Source organism: Bufo bufo, chromosome 8 (genome assembly GCF_905171765.1).
Source record: "Bufo bufo chromosome 8, aBufBuf1.1, whole genome shotgun sequence".
Taxonomy (NCBI): Eukaryota; Metazoa; Chordata; class Amphibia; order Anura; family Bufonidae; genus Bufo; species Bufo bufo.
The window spans coordinates 203,487,247-203,505,186 of NC_053396.1; the positions used below are offsets into that span (position 1 = coordinate 203,487,247).

At 47.8% G+C, this 17,940-nt stretch overlaps 1 protein-coding gene across 1 annotated transcript; it reads left to right on the forward strand.

Moving 5' to 3' along the window:
* Positions 1-6,379: 6,379 nt before the first annotated feature.
* LOC120977823 (gastrula zinc finger protein XlCGF49.1-like) lies at positions 6,380-17,124 on the forward strand. The gene is made up of 2 exons (XM_040405952.1): positions 6,380-6,515; positions 15,187-17,124. Exon 2 carries the CDS (start codon positions 15,382-15,384, stop codon positions 16,108-16,110), a length of 729 nt encoding a protein of 242 aa, XP_040261886.1. The 5' UTR covers positions 6,380-6,515; positions 15,187-15,381; the 3' UTR covers positions 16,111-17,124.
* The last annotated feature ends 816 nt before the right edge of the window (positions 17,125-17,940 follow it).

Sequence of the window (17,940 nt, forward strand, 5' to 3'; positions counted from 1 at the left end):
GGTGTCGCCCCAGCTCCTTATACTTCTGTAGGTTGGCTGCTACCCGGGAGCTGTAGGTGGCGGTGGAATCTCCCTCCCACCGGGACCCCCAACCTACCTGGGACGACACCTCCATAGCCTCCGCAGGGACTTCACCTTTCCTTCTTGCGTCTTCATGGGGGACCTGGCTGTTATCACCAGGTTTCTTCACAACACTTCCGCTCAGGGCCGGTTGCCTGGACCCCCTGCTCCCCCCCGACCCTGACCGGAGAGCAGGGGTCCTCGTCTTGGACACCATGGTCCAAGACCCCACCAACTCCCTAGGGAGAGGCAGGGTCTGGACTGGGAGTAGCTGGAAAAACTCCCTGGAAGACAGGTGGCTCTACAGGGGAAAAGCTGGTGAATCACCCTGGAGCAAAAGCTGGGATGCAGGAGCTTCACACAGGCACGTCTGATCACTGCAGCTGCTAGCACCAGACTGAGCTCAGCAATCTCCGCCCCTGTCTCTCCTACACTCTGCTTACACCGTGACCGTATCTCATAAACACCGCTTACAGCGTGACCGTATTATTGCCCGCAAATCACGTTCCGTGGCTCCATTCAAGGCAATGGGTCCGCAAAAAAAAACGGAACACATACGTAAATGCATCCGTATGTCTTCCATATCTGTTCAGTTTTTGCTAAACCATCTATTGAAAATGTTATGCCCAGCCCAATTTTTTCTATATAATTACTGCATACTGTATATGCCATACGAAAAAACGAAACAGAAACAAAAAACGGAACAACGGATCTGTGAAAAACGGACCGCAAAACACTGAAAAAGCCATACGTTCGTGTGAACTAGGCCTTATAAAATCCCTACAGGAAAGTGTTGACTTAATGTTTTCCGATGGGGAGGCACAAATGTGAGCGCGGGAGGGACCTGAGGTTGGCAGAGCCTTACACGACCATTGGGTAATTGATAAAAAAGGTGCCGATGAAACAATAGTGTTAGAAATACAGTTTTATATTCCTAGCACGGTACCAAAGGATCAAGAACGCCAAAAAGGCACTCCGATCTGTGCCCACCAAGATTCTCTACTCTGAAATCCACCATCTCATATGGCCGTTACATCACACCCGCTATAGAATCGCAGTGATGTCATCGATTGGGACACCGCTAGTTATTTTTTTTAAACAAATTAACGCAAATTGCATGTCAGGTTGTCTGCAATATCATTTATTTCTTCATAGTTAATATTTATATCCCAATAAAAAAAATACAAGTGTAACAGAAAATCCGGGCATGCAAAGCCAGACTGCGGTAATCACGTAAGGCTACTTTCAGACTGGCGTTTCACAGATCACTAAATGGAAACGTACGGAAGCCATTCAGAGGGATCCGTAATGTCACATTTGTAATGCGGATCATTTTGTCACATTCGTTTCCGTTTTTGCCTCCGTTCAGCGGATCCTTTCTTTATTGAGTAGCATTTCAAAGTGTCGTCCCCCCCCCCCCCCCCCCCCCCCCACTTCATGTATTCAGACCCCCAGGGTTGTCATTAGTTTAGAAGCATGTAAACGCTCCGTCTTATTCATATTCCAATTATGTCCGGTTTCAGCTCTGATCACGGACCACACCTTTCGGACTCTTGTACACGACTATATGCACTAAAACATGTATAGTGTTAGTTAACGGGCCATATTGATGGTGCGTACGGCAGTACATGGCCTCATGATGTTGTCCCGCACTCATATAATCTATTAGTGCAAGACTATATCCCCGCTGGCAGCTCGACTTGCACAGCACCATTGTACACTATGATGCTGTGATCAATGCCGCTACGGGACATAAGGCCCTCTCGTAGGGAATACAGTCGTGTGAAAGAGGCCTTAAAATGGGTTTTCTCATCTCAGACAATAGGGGGATATCGCTCGGATAGGCCCCCATTGTCTTATAGGTGCTGTTCCCCGCACCTATATCGAGAACTGATCCTCGAAATTGGAGTAGGGCGCAATGCGCATCCTCTGCCGCCCTCCATTCTTTTCTATGTGAGACTCACGGATTAGCAATCAGTGGTCGACGGACCCCGTTAAATCTGGTGTCCTCCAGCCACAGCGCTACCCGCTCCGTTCTCAATATAGGTGCGCGTCCCATCGGTGGGCCCCACCCCTATCAGACAATGGTTGCATATCCAAGCGATATGCCACCATTGTCTAAGATTGGAATACCCCTTTAACAGCAGTTAGCCCCTTGTGGTAATCACACTAGTTATGTCACAGCCTCATCGGGAAATCAGTAATCAAACTGTAAACTTACCATTTATTAATGAATTCCTGCTGATGCTGATGGACCGCGACTCCCACAAGGGCTCATATGAAAGGGCACAAGATTGATTGCATTTGCTGTTCATGTGCCAATCAGAGGGTCTACGATCAATAAAGAGCCAAAAGATCGCTCATTATTGATGGTCATGGACTCATGTTCATGGTTCAGCCACCTTTGGCAAAAATGCTTATTTGAAGAAAAAAAAAATACCAAGGGCTTTTTAATAAACGCACAGTAGTGACGCTATGGTAGTTTTAATGTCACCGCAGCGGGAGTGCCCAAGGGTACTGTTACCCTGCACCGGCCAATGAAAACACAGACACATTGAAGTTAACTAAATTTTTTATTTTTGTATAAATTTAAAAATATCCATAAAAAATAAAATATATCGTATGACAATTTTTAAAAATTTGCTCAATTTTGAGGGGAGTTGGACTGTCGTGGGGTAGGTGGTCTGAAGCTGGTAATGGTAGCCCCCCCCTGTCCTGTCGATTCTCTGAGATAATGATGCAGGGCGAAATTGTGGGGTGTGGAGAATATAAGGGTCTGAGGAGGAGGAGGGGACCCGAGCATGGGGGGGGGGGATGGAGTATGACAATAAGGCCTCATGCACACGACAGTACTTTTTCACGGTCCGCAAAACGGGGTTCCGTGATCCGTTTTTGTTTCCGTGTGTCTTGCTTGCTTTTTGGAGGATCACCAGACATGAAAAGTGAAAAAAAAATCTAAGTCAAGTTTGCCTTGCAAATGATAGGAAAAAAATGGACACGGATCACGGATAACAATCTTGTGTGCCTCCGTGTTTTTTCACGGATCCATTGACTTGAATGGGTCCGCGAACCGTTGTCCGTGAAAAAAATAGGACAGGTAATTTTTTTTGGACTGACTGGAAACACGGATCACGGACGACAAATGGGAAGGTTGTCGGTAATGGTCACTGGTGTGGGATGGGGTTGGGGCGGCGGTGCCTAAGGCTGGGTTCACACCTGAGCGTTTTACAGCGCGTTCCTACAAACGCTCAACAGGCAAAAACCAATGATCCCCTATAGCCATGGTTCTCACCTGAGCGTTTTACAGCGCGTACGAACGCGATGTAAAACGCCCTACGCCCCCAAGAAGTACGGGAGCTTCTTTGGGGCATATGGTCGCATGTTCCCGTACATAGACTTCCGGGAACGCGCGACAATGGGCGTTGCTTGTTTCCCTCCCGCGTATGTAAACGCTCCAATAAAATCGCGCATACAGAGCACGCTCAGGTCTGAACTCAGCGTAATTTTCCGTGACACGTTCTCTAGCATGATCTGCTCGGGCGCCATTGAGTCCATCAGACTGATGATGCTTACCCCATAATGGTAGTCAGGGCTGCGTTGGGTCGCCGCCTCTGCCCCCTCCCAGCGGCGAATCAAGGCAGCAATAAACTCCTTCTGATGTTCGGCAGAACCTTCAAGAGTGTCGGGAGCGACCTCTACACGGGCCACATAATCATTTGGATTCGGCACTCCGGATCTCTGCCTGCTCAGCGGGGCTCTCAAATTTGGATGTCAACCTAAGAGCCTCTGTTGAGCGGAGGGATCCGGTAGGGGCTTCTCCCGAGCAGATGCAGGAGGGACAGCGTCGGCGATCCGTTCATTTTCCGCCTCAGGAGGTTGTTCGGTCTCCAGGGCGCTGCTTGTAGTTCTGTATGAAAAAAAAAAAATGAAAGTAAAGAATTGTCCTTTAACCGCCTCACGTCCGCCCATAGGATATAAACGTCCTATGGGTGGACGTCTATTTCTGACAGCACGTTCTAAAATGTCCTTTCAGAAATAGCAGCTGCACGCTAATCGTGCAGCTGCTGATCGGGTTGCCCGCTGTCAGTGACAGCAGGGCAACCCTAAGACAAGGCAGGGACAGTGCCCAGGTGTCCCTGCCTTCTGGATCGCTGCGTACACAGTGCTCACCGAGCGCTGTGTCTGCAGAGAAGGAAGCGCTGTGCGCTTCCTGTTCCAGCCCGGCGGTCATGTGACCTCCGTGACCGGAGAGTGCAGGAGCTGTGTGAGGTCTCAGAGACCTCGATCAGCCCTGCACTGAGGCTGTACAGCGCTGGATTGCTGCTGTACAGCTTCTATAGGGGTGCATTTGTCCTGTAACTGGGGCTACTATGTCAGCCCCAGTTACAGGAGAAATCAACTGTGAAAAAAAAAATGAAAAAGTGAAGTAAATGTCCCCCAGAGGTCTTGTATGACCTTATGGGGGACGAAAAGTGTAAAATAAAAAAAATTAAAATAAAAGGTTGAAAATAAAAGAATAAAAAAAAAAGTCAAGTAAGGAATGAAAAAAAAAATTAAAAATAGAAAAAATAAAATAAAATAGACATATTTGGTATTGCCGCGTCCGTAAAAACCAGCTCTATAAAAATATCACATGACCTAACCCCTCGGGTGAACACCTTAAAAAAAAAAAAAAAAAACTGTCAAAACAAGCAATTTTTGTCACCTTGCATCACAAAAGGTGCAACACCAAGTGATCAAAAACGCGTATGTCCCACAAAATGGTACCAATAAAACCGTCACCTCATCCCGCAAAAAATGAGCCCCTACATAAGAAAATCTCTCAAAAAAGAAAAAAACTATAGCTCTCAGAACATGGACACATTAAAACATAATTTTTTTGTTTCAAAAATGCTATTATTGTGTAAAACTTTAATAAATGAGAAAAAGTATACATATTAGGTATCGCCGCGTCCGTAAAAACCAGCTCTATAAAAATGTCACTTGACTGAACCCCTCAGGTGAACGCTGTTAAAATAAATACATAAAAACTGTGCTAAAACAACCAATTTTTTGGTCACCTTGCCCCATAAAGTGTTATAATGAATGATCAAAAAATCATATGTACCCAAAAATAGTACTAATAAAACTGGCACCTTATCCCCTAGTTTCCAAAATGGGGTCACTTCTTGGGAGTTTCTACTGTAAGGGTGCATCAGGGGGCTTCAAATGGGACATGGCATCTAAAAACCATGTGGAGTTCCTTTTCTTCTGCGCCCTGCCGTGTGCCCATACAGCAGTTTATGACCACATGTGGGGTGTTTCTGTAAACCAAAGAATCTGGGTAATAAATATTGAGTTTTGTTTGGCTGTTAACCATCGATGTGTTAAAGAAAAAAATTGATTAAAATGGAAAATCTGCCAAAAAAGTGAAATTTAAAAATTTGATCTCCATTTTCCTTTAATTCTTGTGGAACGCCTAAAGGGTTAACAAAGTTTGTAAAATCGGTTTTGAATACTTTGAGGGGTGTAGTTTCTACAATGGGGTCATTTATGGGGGTATCCACTATGTAGGCCCCACAAAGTGACCTCAGACCTGAACTGGTCCTTATAAAGTGGGTTTTGGCAATTTTCTTAAAAATTTGAAGAATTGCTTCTAAACTTCTAAGCCTTCTAACGTCCTAAAAAAATAAAATGACATTTCCAAAATGATGCCAACATAAAGTAGACATATCTGGAATGTTAAGTAATAAATATTTTATGAGGTATCACTTTCTGTTTTAAAAGCAGAGAAATTGAAATTGAAATTTAGAAAATTGCGAATTTTTCAAATTTTTGGTTAAATTTGGGATTTTTTCATAAATAAAGGTGAAATATTTTGACTCAAATTTATGACTATCATGAAGTACAATGTGTCACGAGAAAACAATCTCTGAATGACTTGGATAAATAAAGGCGTTCCAAAGTTATTACCACATAAAGTGAGATATGTCAGTTTTGCAAAATTTGGCCTGGTCAGGAAGGGGTCAAATGGCCCAGATGGCAAGTGGTTAAAAACAGCCTCCATGTCCGACGCTACGTCTACATTATACCATAGTGGTCTCAGACAGCCCCTTACATTATTTTTTTTTACAGTTCTTTAAAAAACAAAAAAATGACCTTCTTGGTGCCATTGTGCGTCGCCGGAAACCAAGGCCGCTGTATCCATGTATGTAGTCCCTGACACGGGGCCCCCTCAAGCCAGGAGAGCCACAGTAAAGCCGTACCTAAGTTTCTAACTAAAATCCTATAGGGGGCGGAGGCTGAGAGGCGAGCCCTGCGTGGGGGAGGGGAGCGGCTTCAGGTCAGGAAGAGCAGTGAGCAGCTGTGTGCTGCTGACCGCCGCGTTTGGTTGCCAGTGACTCCTGCGAGTGCGACCCGCCTGCTGGATTGTGAGGACTGAGGAGCTCTGCTGTCTGCACACTGTGGATACTGAGGTGAGCGCGCTCAGTGCGGCGCCGGCGGCGTGATAAACTGGACCGGGGTCCAGACTACAGGACCGGTCAAGTGTGAGTGACTGACCCGGAGCGGTGATCGCGTTTACTGGCGGCGTGATAGACTGCTACGTCTGGAGTGAATGCACACGAGGCATGCGGGGGATCACTCACCTCCTCACAGCCCTGAAGGTTATGGTGGACCCTACAGCAGGCATGGCCAACTTGAAGCTCTCCAGCTGTTGTAAAACTACAACTCCCACCATGCCCTGCTGCAGGCTGATAGCTGTAGGCAGTCTAAGCATGCTGGGAGTTGTAGTTTTGCAACAGCTGGAGAGCCTCAGGTTGGCCATGCCTGCTACAGAGCTACAGCACCTGGCCGTCTGGTGGTATAAAGGACCTTTGATGATGTCATGATCACGTGTGTGGGAGGAGTCAGCACTGCAATTGGTCAGAAGAACTGTCTGTATAAACTGCTGCAGTGTGTGAATGTGTGTGCAGCAGAGCTGTGTGTGTAATGTGTAGAGCAGAGCTGTGTGTGTAATGTGTAGAGCAGAGCTATATGTGTAATGTGTAGAGCAGAGCTGTGTGTGTAATGTGTAGAGCAGAGCTGTGTGTGGGAAATGTGCATGTAGCAGAGCTATATGTGTAATGTGTAGAGCAGAGCTATATGTGTAATGTGTAGAGCAGAGCTATATGTGTAATGTGTAGAGCAGAGCTATATGTGTAATGTGTAGAGCAGAGCTATATGTGTAATGTGTAGAGCAGAGCTATATGTGTAATGTGTAGAGCAGAGCTATATGTGTAATGTGTAGAGCAGAGCTGTGTGTGTAATGTGTAGAGCAGAGCTGTGTGTGGGAAATGTGCATGTAGCAGGGCTATATGTGTAATGTGTACAGCAGAGCTGTGTGTGGGAAATGTGCATGTAGCAGGGCTATATGTGTAATGTGCAGAGCTGTGTGTGTGAAATGTGTATGCAGCAGAGCTATATGTGTAATGTGTAGAGCAGAGCTGTGTGTGGGAAATGTGCATGTAGCAGAGCTATATGTGTAATGTGCAGAGCTGTGTGTGTGAAATGTGTATGCAGCAGAGCTATATGTGTAATGTGTAGAGCAGAGCTGTGTGTGGGAAATGTGCATGCAGCAGAGCTATATGTGTAATGTGTAGAGCAGAGCTGTGTGTGGGAAATGTGCATGTAGCAGAGCTATATGTGTAATGTGTAGAGCAGAGCTGTGTGTGGGAAATGTGCATGTAGCAGAGCTATATGTGTAATGTGCAGAGCAAAGCTGTGTGTGTAATGTGTAGAGCAGAGCTGTGTGCGGGAAATGTGCATGTAGCAGAGCTATATGTGTAATGTGTAGAGCAGAGCTGTGTGTGGGAAATATGCATGTAGCAGAGCTATATGTGTAATGTGTAGAGCAGAGCTGTGTGGGGGAAATGTGCATGTAGCAGAGCTGTGTGTGTAATGTGTAGAGCAGAGCGGTGTGGGGGAAATGTGCATGTAGCAGAGCTATATGTGTAATGTGTAGAGCAGAGCTGTGCGTGGGAAATGTGCATGTAGCAGAGCTATATGTGTAATGTGTAGAGCAGAGCTGTGCGTGGGAAATGTGCATGTAGCAGAGCTATATGTGTAATGTGTAGAGCAGAGCTGTGTGCGGGAAATGTGCATGCAGCAGAGCTATATGTGTAGAGCAGAGCTGTGTGCGGGAAATGTGCATGTAGCAGAGCTGTGTGTGTAATGTGTAGAGCAGAGCTGTGTGTGGGAAATGTGCATGTAGCAGAGCTATATGTGTAATGTGTAGAGCAGAGCGGTGTGTGTAATGTGTAGAGCAGAGCTGTGTGTGGGAAATGTGCATGTAGCAGAGCTATATGTGTAATGTGTAGAGCAGAGCTGTGCGTGGGAAATGTGCATGTAGCAGTGCTATATGTGTAATGTGTAGAGCAGAGCTGTGTGCGGGAAATGTGCATGCAGCAGAGCTGTGTGTGTAATGTGTAGAGCAGAGCTGTGTGTGGGAAATATGCATGTAGCAGAGCTATATGTGTAATGTGTAGAGCAGAGCTGTGTGTGTAGGTACATGCAGCAGTGCTATATATGTAATGAGTACAGTGAAGCTGTGTGTGTAGGTACATGCTGCAGAACTATATGTGTAAGGGGTACAACAGAGCTGTGTGTGGGAAATGTGCATGTAGCAGAGCTATATGTGTAATGTGTAGAGCAGAGCTGTGTGTGGGAAATGTGCATGTAGCAGAGCTATATGTGTAATGTGTAGAGCAGAGCTGTGTGTGGGAAATGTGCATGTAGCAGAGCTATATGTGTAATGTGTAGAGGAGAGCTGTGTGTGTAATGTGTAGAGCAGAGCTGTGTGTGTGAAATGTGCATGTAGCAGAACGATATGTGTAATGTGTAGAGCAGAGCTGTGTGTAGGTACATGCAGCAGAGCTATATGTGTAATGAGTACAGTGAAGCTGTGTGTGTGTGTAGGTACATGCTGCAGAACTATACTGTATTACATTTACTCTTGAAAAGAGTAAAAAAAAGAAATATATTTTGAAAAATATATAAAAATGCAATTCAACCCTTTTCTAAAACTTAAAATAAAAACAAATATAAAAATTAACATTAAGGGTTTCGCTTCATGCAAAAACACCTGTACTGTTAAAATATAAAAATATTTATCCCATATAAACGGCAAGATGGAAGAAAACTGTTAAAATGGCTGATTCTACGATTTTTGGTCTCTTCACTTCCCACCAAAAAAGTGATCAAAAAGTCATACACGCCCCAAAATGGTATCAATGAAAAGTACAGGTCGCCCGCAAAAAATGAGCCCTCACACAGCTCCATACACATAAAAAGAAAAAGTTATGGGGGTCAGAATATAAAATGTATTGGTGAGATTTTAGCTCGGCCGTTGGGCGGGTGGGCGACTGGGGGATCCTGACTGGCGGCGACTGGGGGATCCTGACTGGAGGCGACTGGGAAATCCTGACTGGAGGCGACTTGGGGATCCTGACTGGAGGCGACTGGGGGATCCTGACTGGCGGCGACTGGGAGATCCTGACTGGCGGCGACTGGGGGATCCTGACTGGAGGCGACTGGGGGATCCTGACTGGAGGCGACTGGGGGATCCTGACTGGAGGCGACTGGGGGATCCTGACTGGAGGCGACTGGGGGATCCTGACTGGAGGCGACTGGGGGATCCTGACTGGGGGATCCTGACTGGGGGATCCTGACTGGAGGCGACTGGGGGATCCTGACTGGAGGCGACTGGGGGATCCTGACTGGAGGCGACTGGGAGATCCTGACTGGAGGCGACTGGGAGATCCTGACTGGAGGCGACTGGGGGATCCTGACTGGGGGATCCTGACTGGAGGCGACTGGGGGATCCTGACTGGAGGCGACTGGGGGATCCTGACTGGGGGATCCTGACTGGAGGCGACTGGGGGATCCTGACTGGAGGCGACTGGGGGATCCTGACTGGCGGCTCTAGTTGAAGGTTGCTTAAACAAACAATTTTATTTAAGTGTGAATAACGTTAGCCACAGGAGGCACTGACAAGTACTAAAGTATTTCAACATTACAACAAAAAAGAAACACATTGATTGCTAAGGGAGAATCCAAGATTAGAAAATTAACTTTGAAATCAATGCTCTACCTTCTCCGTGAGTATCAATCAAGGAAAACTTCTTCTCCCTCATCTGCCACTGGACGCAGTACTCATCATAGTTGACCAAAAAAAATAATATATATTATAATATGTTAGTTGGAATAACTGTAGCCACAGGAGTCAGTGACAAGTACTAAAGTATTGCAACATTAATAGTAAATACAGCATAAGGCCTCATGCACACGACCGTATTTTTTCACGGTCCGCAAAACAGGGTCCGTAGGTCCATGATCCGTGACCGTTTTTTCGTCCGTGGGTCTTCCTTGATTTTTGGAGGATCCACGGACATGAAAAAAAAAGTCGTTTTGGTGTCCGCCTGGCCGTGCGGAGCCAAACGGATCCGTCCTGAATTACAATGCAAGTCAATGGGGACGGATCCGTTTGACGTTGACACAATATGGTGTAATTTCAAACGGATCCGTCCCCATTGACTTTCAATGTAAAGTCAGGAGTTAATATACCATCGGATCTGAGTTTTCTCCAATCCGATGGTATATTTTAACTTGAAGCGTCCCCATCACCATGGGAACGCCTCTATGTTAGAATATACCATCGGATTTGAGTTACATTGTGAAACTCAGATCCGACAGTATATTCTAACACAGAGGCGTTCCCATAGTGATGGGGACGCTTCTAGTTAGAATATACTACGAACTGTGTACATGACTGCCCCCTGCTGCCTGGCAGCACCCGATCTCTTACAGGGGGCTGTGATTCGCACAATTAACCCCTCAGGTGCTGCACCTGAGGGGTTAATTGTGCGTATCATAGCCCCCTGTAAGAGATCAGGGGCTGCCAGGCAGCAGGGGGCAGACCCCCCTCCCTCCCCAGTTTGAATATCATTGGTGGCCAGTGTGCGGCCTCTGTCGGCCCCCCTCCCCCCCCCCTCTATTGTAATTTCATTGGTGGCCAGTTTGCAGCCCCCCCCCCCCCCCCGATCATTGGTGGCAGTCCCAGTTTAATCGCTCTGGGGCTCCAATCGGTAACCATGGCATCCAGGACGCTACTGCAGGCCTGGTTGCCATCGTTACTTAGCAATATTACAATATTAGAAGCATCATACTTACCTGCTGGCTGCTGCGCTGTCTGTGTCCGGCCGGGAGCTCCTCCTACTGGTAAGTGACAGATCATTAAGCAATGCGCCGCACAGACCTGTCACTTACCAGTAGGAGGAGCTCCCGGCCGGACACAGACAGCACAGCAGCCAGCAGGTAAGTATGATGCTTCTAATATTGTAATATTGCTAAGTAACCATGGCAACCAGGCCTGCAGTAGCGTCCTGGTTGCCATGGTTACCGATCGGAGCCCCAGAGCGATTAAACTGGGACTCCGATCGGAATCTCCGCTGCCACCAATGATCGGGCAGGGGGGGGGGTGAGAGGGGAGGCCGCACACTGGCCACCAATGAAATTACAATAGAGGGGGGCCGACGGAGGCCGCACACTGGCCACCAATGAAATTACAATAGAGGGGGCCGACGGAGGCCGCACACTGGCCACCAATGAAATTACAATAGAGGGGGGCCGAAGGAGGCCGCACACTGGCCACCAATGAAATTACAATAGAGGGGGGCCGACGGAGGCCGCACACTGGCCACCAATGAAATTACAATAGAGGGGGGGAGGGGGGCCGACGGAGGCCGCACACTGGCCACCAATGAAATTACAATAGAGGGGGGGAGAGGGGCTGACGGAGGCCGCACACTGGCCACCAATGATATTACAATAGAGGGCGGGGGGGGCCGCACTGGCCACCAATGATATTCAAACTGGGGAGGGAGGGGGGTCTGCCCCCTGCTGCCTGGCAGCCCCTGATCTCTTATAGGGGGCTATGATATGCACAATTAACCCCTCAGGTGCAGCACCTGAGGGGTTAATTGTGCGGATCACAGCCCCCTGTAAGAGTTGGGTGCTGCCAGGCAGCAGGGGGAAGTCATGTACACAGTTCGTAGTATATTCTAACTAGAAGCGTCCCCATCACTATGGGAACGCCTCTGTGTTAGAATATACTGTTGGATATGAGTTTTCACGAAGTGAAAACTCATCTCTGAAAAAGCTTTTATGCAGACGGATCTTCGGATCCGTCCGTATGAAAGTAACCTACGGCCACGGATCACGGACGCGGATGCCAATCTTGTGTGCATCCGTGTTCTTTCACGGACCCATTGACTTGAATGCGTCCGTGAACCGTTGTCCGTCAAAAAAATAGGACAGGTCCTATTTTTTTGACGGACAGGAAACACGGATCACGGATGCGGCTGCAAAACGATGCATTTTCCGATTTTTCCACGGACCCATTGAAAGTCAATGGGTCCGCGAAAAAAAAACGGAAAACGGCACAACGGCCACGGATGCACACAACGGTCGTGTGCATGAGGCCTAAAAGGAACGGAGGGGATTGGAAATGAAGACTGGTAGATGATGTGATTACTGGACTCTCTACAATATGCAGCACACAGGAACCTCTTAATACAATAGAAGTATAAACGGAGCGGTCTAATAATGACACAATCCTTCCATTTAAAAATTGTAATTACAGTTTACGAACCTTTTTGCATGTTTTTTGCTTCATTGATTATGGGGCCCCATATACTGGGTGGCATCCAGATGGTCTAATGCAGTGGTGCCCAGCCATTTTATGTCTGAGGGCCGCACTAGACTTGGTATAAATTTCTCGGGCCGGAACCAGGTAGCTTTGCCAGAAAGAAATGCAAACGCTGTGAGAGGGCACGTGTGAGCATTACTACTGTGAAGGGGCACATATCTGGGCCTAACTACTGTGAGGGGGCACATATCTGGGCCTAACTACTGTGAGGGGGCACATATCAGGGCATAACTACTGTGAAGGGGCACATATCTGGGCCTAACTACTGTGAGGGGGCACATATCAGGGCATAACTACTGTGAAGAGGGCACATATCTTGGCATTATTACTGTGAGGGGGCATGTGATGTATACATGTGTGTAATATGTGATGATCACACACTGCACTACGTACATTACACACATGTATACATCACATACTGCGCTGTCACCTTCTTCTGCAGGTCTACCTTGATGTCTGGTCTTTAGGCTTCAGTCAGATCCTCCACCGCCATGCTTGCGCCGTGTGCCCGACACCCCCAGGAGCTGGCCCTTCCTCCTTTCATCTCCCGCCGGCTTCTCCTACAGCAGGGCGCTCTATCGCTCCAGTGCCCATCCAATCTTAACAATCGGGCGTAGCTAGAAATGACTGGGCCCCATAGGAAAAAAATGTTATGAACAACTCTGCAGTGAGATTTCCCTAACCCGTTGTTTTGCGCCTGCGCAGGGGGCGCGGCACACCTCCTCACGTCATTTCCGGTGCGACCGTCTGCCACTTTTCTATACCCGGACAAAAGTCTATACCCGGAAGTGATGTAGCTGCACCGGAAGTCACGTGGACGCGTTGGAATCAGCTGGAGGAGGGGGTGTGCGCGCTGCGCAAGCGCATTCGGCTAAAGTATGTTAATCTGGCAGAACGCCCCTGCATTTTCCCAGCCCTCCATTTCTTTACTATCCATCTCTTTCTTTACCATCCATTTCTTTCTTTACTATCAATGGCGGCATAGAGCCAGTTTTAGCAAATGCCGAGCTCAGCGAGGGTACAAATTAATGTAGATTACGGGCTTGCGGCGTTCTACCAGATTACTATACTCGACCAATCTGGCTCTGACCCGGAGATCTGGCACCCCGATTATATCCCCTCTTGCCGTATTTTGACTGCCCGCATTGATGCCAGCTGTTGGGGCCAGGCTGAATTATACCGTATCTCAGGGATCAGCAACCTCCGGCACTCCACCTGTTCTGAAACTACAACTCCCAGAGTGCTCCTTTCACTTCTATACATGTTACAATAACGCTGAGTAAGTTTGCATGCTGGGAGTTGTTTCACAACAGCTAGAGTGCCGAAGGTCGCTGATCCCTGCAGGGCATTACCTTCTATATGTTGGCAGTGCGAGATCAGCTGTCCGAATTTATTTCATTATATAAATCACACTTTTTTGTGCCCACTTTTATTATTCTTTCATTTTTATTTTAATGCCGCTTTCAACTGACTTACTTTAAAGGGAACCCGTCATCAACTTTATTCTGATCTCACTGAGGGCAGCACAAAGCAGTGACAGAAATACTGATATCAGTGCTGTGTTACTCATGAGCTTAAAAGTAAGTGGTTGCTGAGAACCAGCATCATAATCATTGCAGACCAGGCCTGGAAAAGAGTCACATCTACCTGAGAAGAGTCCTGGTTGTTCCTAATCTCCTGCTCTCTCGCCCACCTGCTGATGATTGGCAGTTCTCTCCTAGAGAGAAAGGGAGAAAACTAAGTAGAAGACGGTCAGTCATCAGCAGGTGGGCAGGAGAGCAGGAATTCATGAATAACCAGGACTCTTCTCAGGTGGCCGTGACTCTTTTCAGGCCCAGTCTGCAATGATTGTGATGTTGGTTCTCGGCAACAACTTACTTTTAACTTATAAATGACAGATCGCTGAAATCAGCTCACCTGTCTCTTCTTTATACTGCCGTTAGTATGGGTAGCATAACGTTGATGACAGGTTCCCTTTAAGGACTGCTCACTGCAGCTTTTTCTATTACTTGGGATCAGGTGTCCTCAAAATTCATTACAAAAAATACAAATGATGTGAACCTCAGAAACTGATGAATTAGAAAACGGCTTCAACCTCATGTGATGGCCGGGGCACAATAAGGGGTGAAGACCGGGGCACAAGAACGGTTGGGGACTTCTGGTTTGTAAGAATAATAATGCTGTGGGTTGTACAGTGTTAGATAAACATTTTGCTATCTAAATCAGCGCCCCCTTCGGTCCACAGGTTGTGGTTGGTATTGCAGCTCATCCTCATTCACTTCTGTGGAGCTACAGTCCCGGACCCAACCCATGGACTGGAGCGGCACCGGTTCTGGAAGCGAAAATGTTTTTCTCATCTATTGAGAATTGATTTCCTGACTCTTACTTTATACTTTGTACAGGTGTAAACCCCAAGTCACAGGACGAGATAGCAGCAGGGACTGCCAGGAATCTTCCACCGAAGTGGACCTCATACTTTAGACTGAGAAGCCAGGTGGACCACTGGTAAGAAAGTCCCTAGACATCAACCACCTAAGAAGCCAGACCCCAGGAGAATTGGAGTGATACTAGAGTCCAGATCCAGAGACACTACAGAGATGGATCTACAGAGGGATGAAAATATCCAGAAGTTGGAGAACTGTAGAGAAGGGGTGGACCTCACCGACTGCTCAGAGGCTGAGAGCGATAGCTCAGAGGACTCCTTATTTGAGGCAGGAGACTGTCCCGAGGATGATGGTGATTACGTCTGCTCCTTGTGTGGGAAGACATTCAAGCACTTCTGCCACTTAAACAGACACAAGAGAAGCCACTCCAGACGGAGCGTCTACAGATGCCTGGAATGTTCTAAAACTTTCCGTGATCAGAGAGATCTGGACATCCACCACAGATCCCACACCGGTGAGAAGCCCTTCAAGTGTTCAGAGTGCGAGAAGACCTTTGTCAGCCAGTCCCACCTCGCATCCCACAGGAGAACCCACACGGGAGAGAAGCCCTACACCTGCCCCGTGTGTCAGAGGAGTTTTACCCACTTGTCCAGCTTAAAGAGGCATGAAAAGATCCACATCGGGGACAAGCCTCACAAGTGCCCCGAGTGCTCAAAAGCGTACACTCGGAGAACCCACCTGATGCGCCACCTGAGGATCCACACGGGTGAGAGACCCTATCAATGTGACCAGTGCGGGAGAACGTTCACTAGGAAATTCAATCTGAAATCGCACTCCAGAGTCCACACTAAGAAGAAGTCTAAGAAGGGAGACCAAGAGGACCCCGAGTCTTCTGGCAGCACGGACGATTCTGAGGATTGGTCAACATGTGGCCCAAAATGAGCGTAGAGCAGGTCCACCTTGAATCATCCACTTTTGTCAAAAATGATGTGGCAGCCAGGACCTGGGCTGCCTGCTTATACTGTAAAAAATTGCATTAATTGTGCAGCCTAGACAAAAGATTGGTCTGGCTTGATGGCGTCCAAGGTGCCTGAGGTGAACTTCACCTGGTTGCTAAGGACACACTGCCTAGCAACCAGTCTTTTCTATAAGGTTGTCAGCCAGTTCGTAGTAACCAGTCCATCTCGGATTTATAAGTCGTAACAGAACAAATGACAGAAGAGGTTTGGGAGGCGGTTGTGTACCCTCAGTCCAGCGATCTCATTACAGGGACCCCTCACCTTTGACCTTTTTTGACATTTCTATAGGTCACCATGTGCTTTAAACCCTTTAAGGCTGTGCTGGCTAACCTCCGTTACTCCAGCTGTGGTAAAACTACGGCTCCCAAGATGTACACTTTCTTGGCTGTTCTCAGAACTCCATAGAAATGAATGGAGCATGCTGGGAGTCGTAGTTTTACCACAGCTGGAGTCCCAGAGGTTTGCCATCACTGCTTAAAGGGGTTTTCCAGGAATGATGAGTTTTTATCTAGTGCCAGCAGTCTGCCTCTCTAAACAGAAGATTCATACTTGCCCGCTCCCTAGTCCTCCGCTCTGTTCATGTTCTGTTCCCCCTGGCCAGCGGCAGCACGTCACCACTGAAGCCAGTCATTGGTTCCAGCAGAACATGTGACCATGTCCACACAATACGTACGTGAGGCTGCCATTTTTTAGACACTGTATAGGGTCGATGCAGTTGCTCCTCTCAAGGAAGTTTCCACCCCCCGTATTTTACAGCTTGTGTCCCTATGGAGCCAAGCAGTCTTCACATCATTATGGGGGCAATGTGGTGAGTGGTCTGTCCTCGCCCCGCGTACCCCTGAACCTGTATATAGAAACCATGCCTATAATCTCACACATGGCTCAGCTGATGTAGAGCAGGTCAATACAGGTAGATAGGGAAAGCAGGGGTAGTCACCTATTCTTTGGTTATGGGACAGCGAACATTGGGCGTATTACAGATCCGTAGCCTAGGGCGCAGGGTCACGTACAGACGGAAGGTCAGGAGCTGAGGAGGTCAGCGGCTGGACGTGACAGGGCTGGGTTTGTGGTGTTACAGACCCTGTGTAGCGTTGGGGGGGGGGGGGGGGGGGGGGGATTTGGGGGCCCACGAGTTTCATCCCCATCAAAAACAGATGTAACTAATGGCGCGGATCAGGCCCTCACAGCCTCTGTTTTCAGCTGGATCGCGTGCCCAGGTCTGGCCCTTCTCAACTTTCTGGATAGCCAGGATCAATCACATGGTAATGCTCGGTAGTCAACCGGTGTGAATCATGTTTTAGGCAAGGCAGAAACCCATACGACCTGTTCCTGAAAGAGCCCAAACCCCTGGTGACCTCCTATACCCCATCTCATCCCCTATGATTGATATTGCTCCGCGCCTCTCTGGGATCTTTTTACTACAAAATCACGGTGACCACTTTATCTCACTGCGATTTTGTAGTAAAAAGATCAAAGAGGGGCGCGGAGCGATATCAATCATGTTACTGCTCCGTCCGGAGCGGGGCTTGGCTCTCTTTCACGCTGCGGATGACACGCACGGCATCGGCTCGTGTGAAAGAGCCCTTACTTTAGTATTGGGAAGTTCACTTAAAGGGGTTCTACACTGATGATTAGTGTCGGGGAGCAACATGCGGCCGTCTGAATGAGCCCTAAGCCTAATAACAGGAGCCTCTTCTTGTTTTGTAAAGATCACTGGGGTCATTTATTAAGACCGGTTTTAATACCTCCAGCG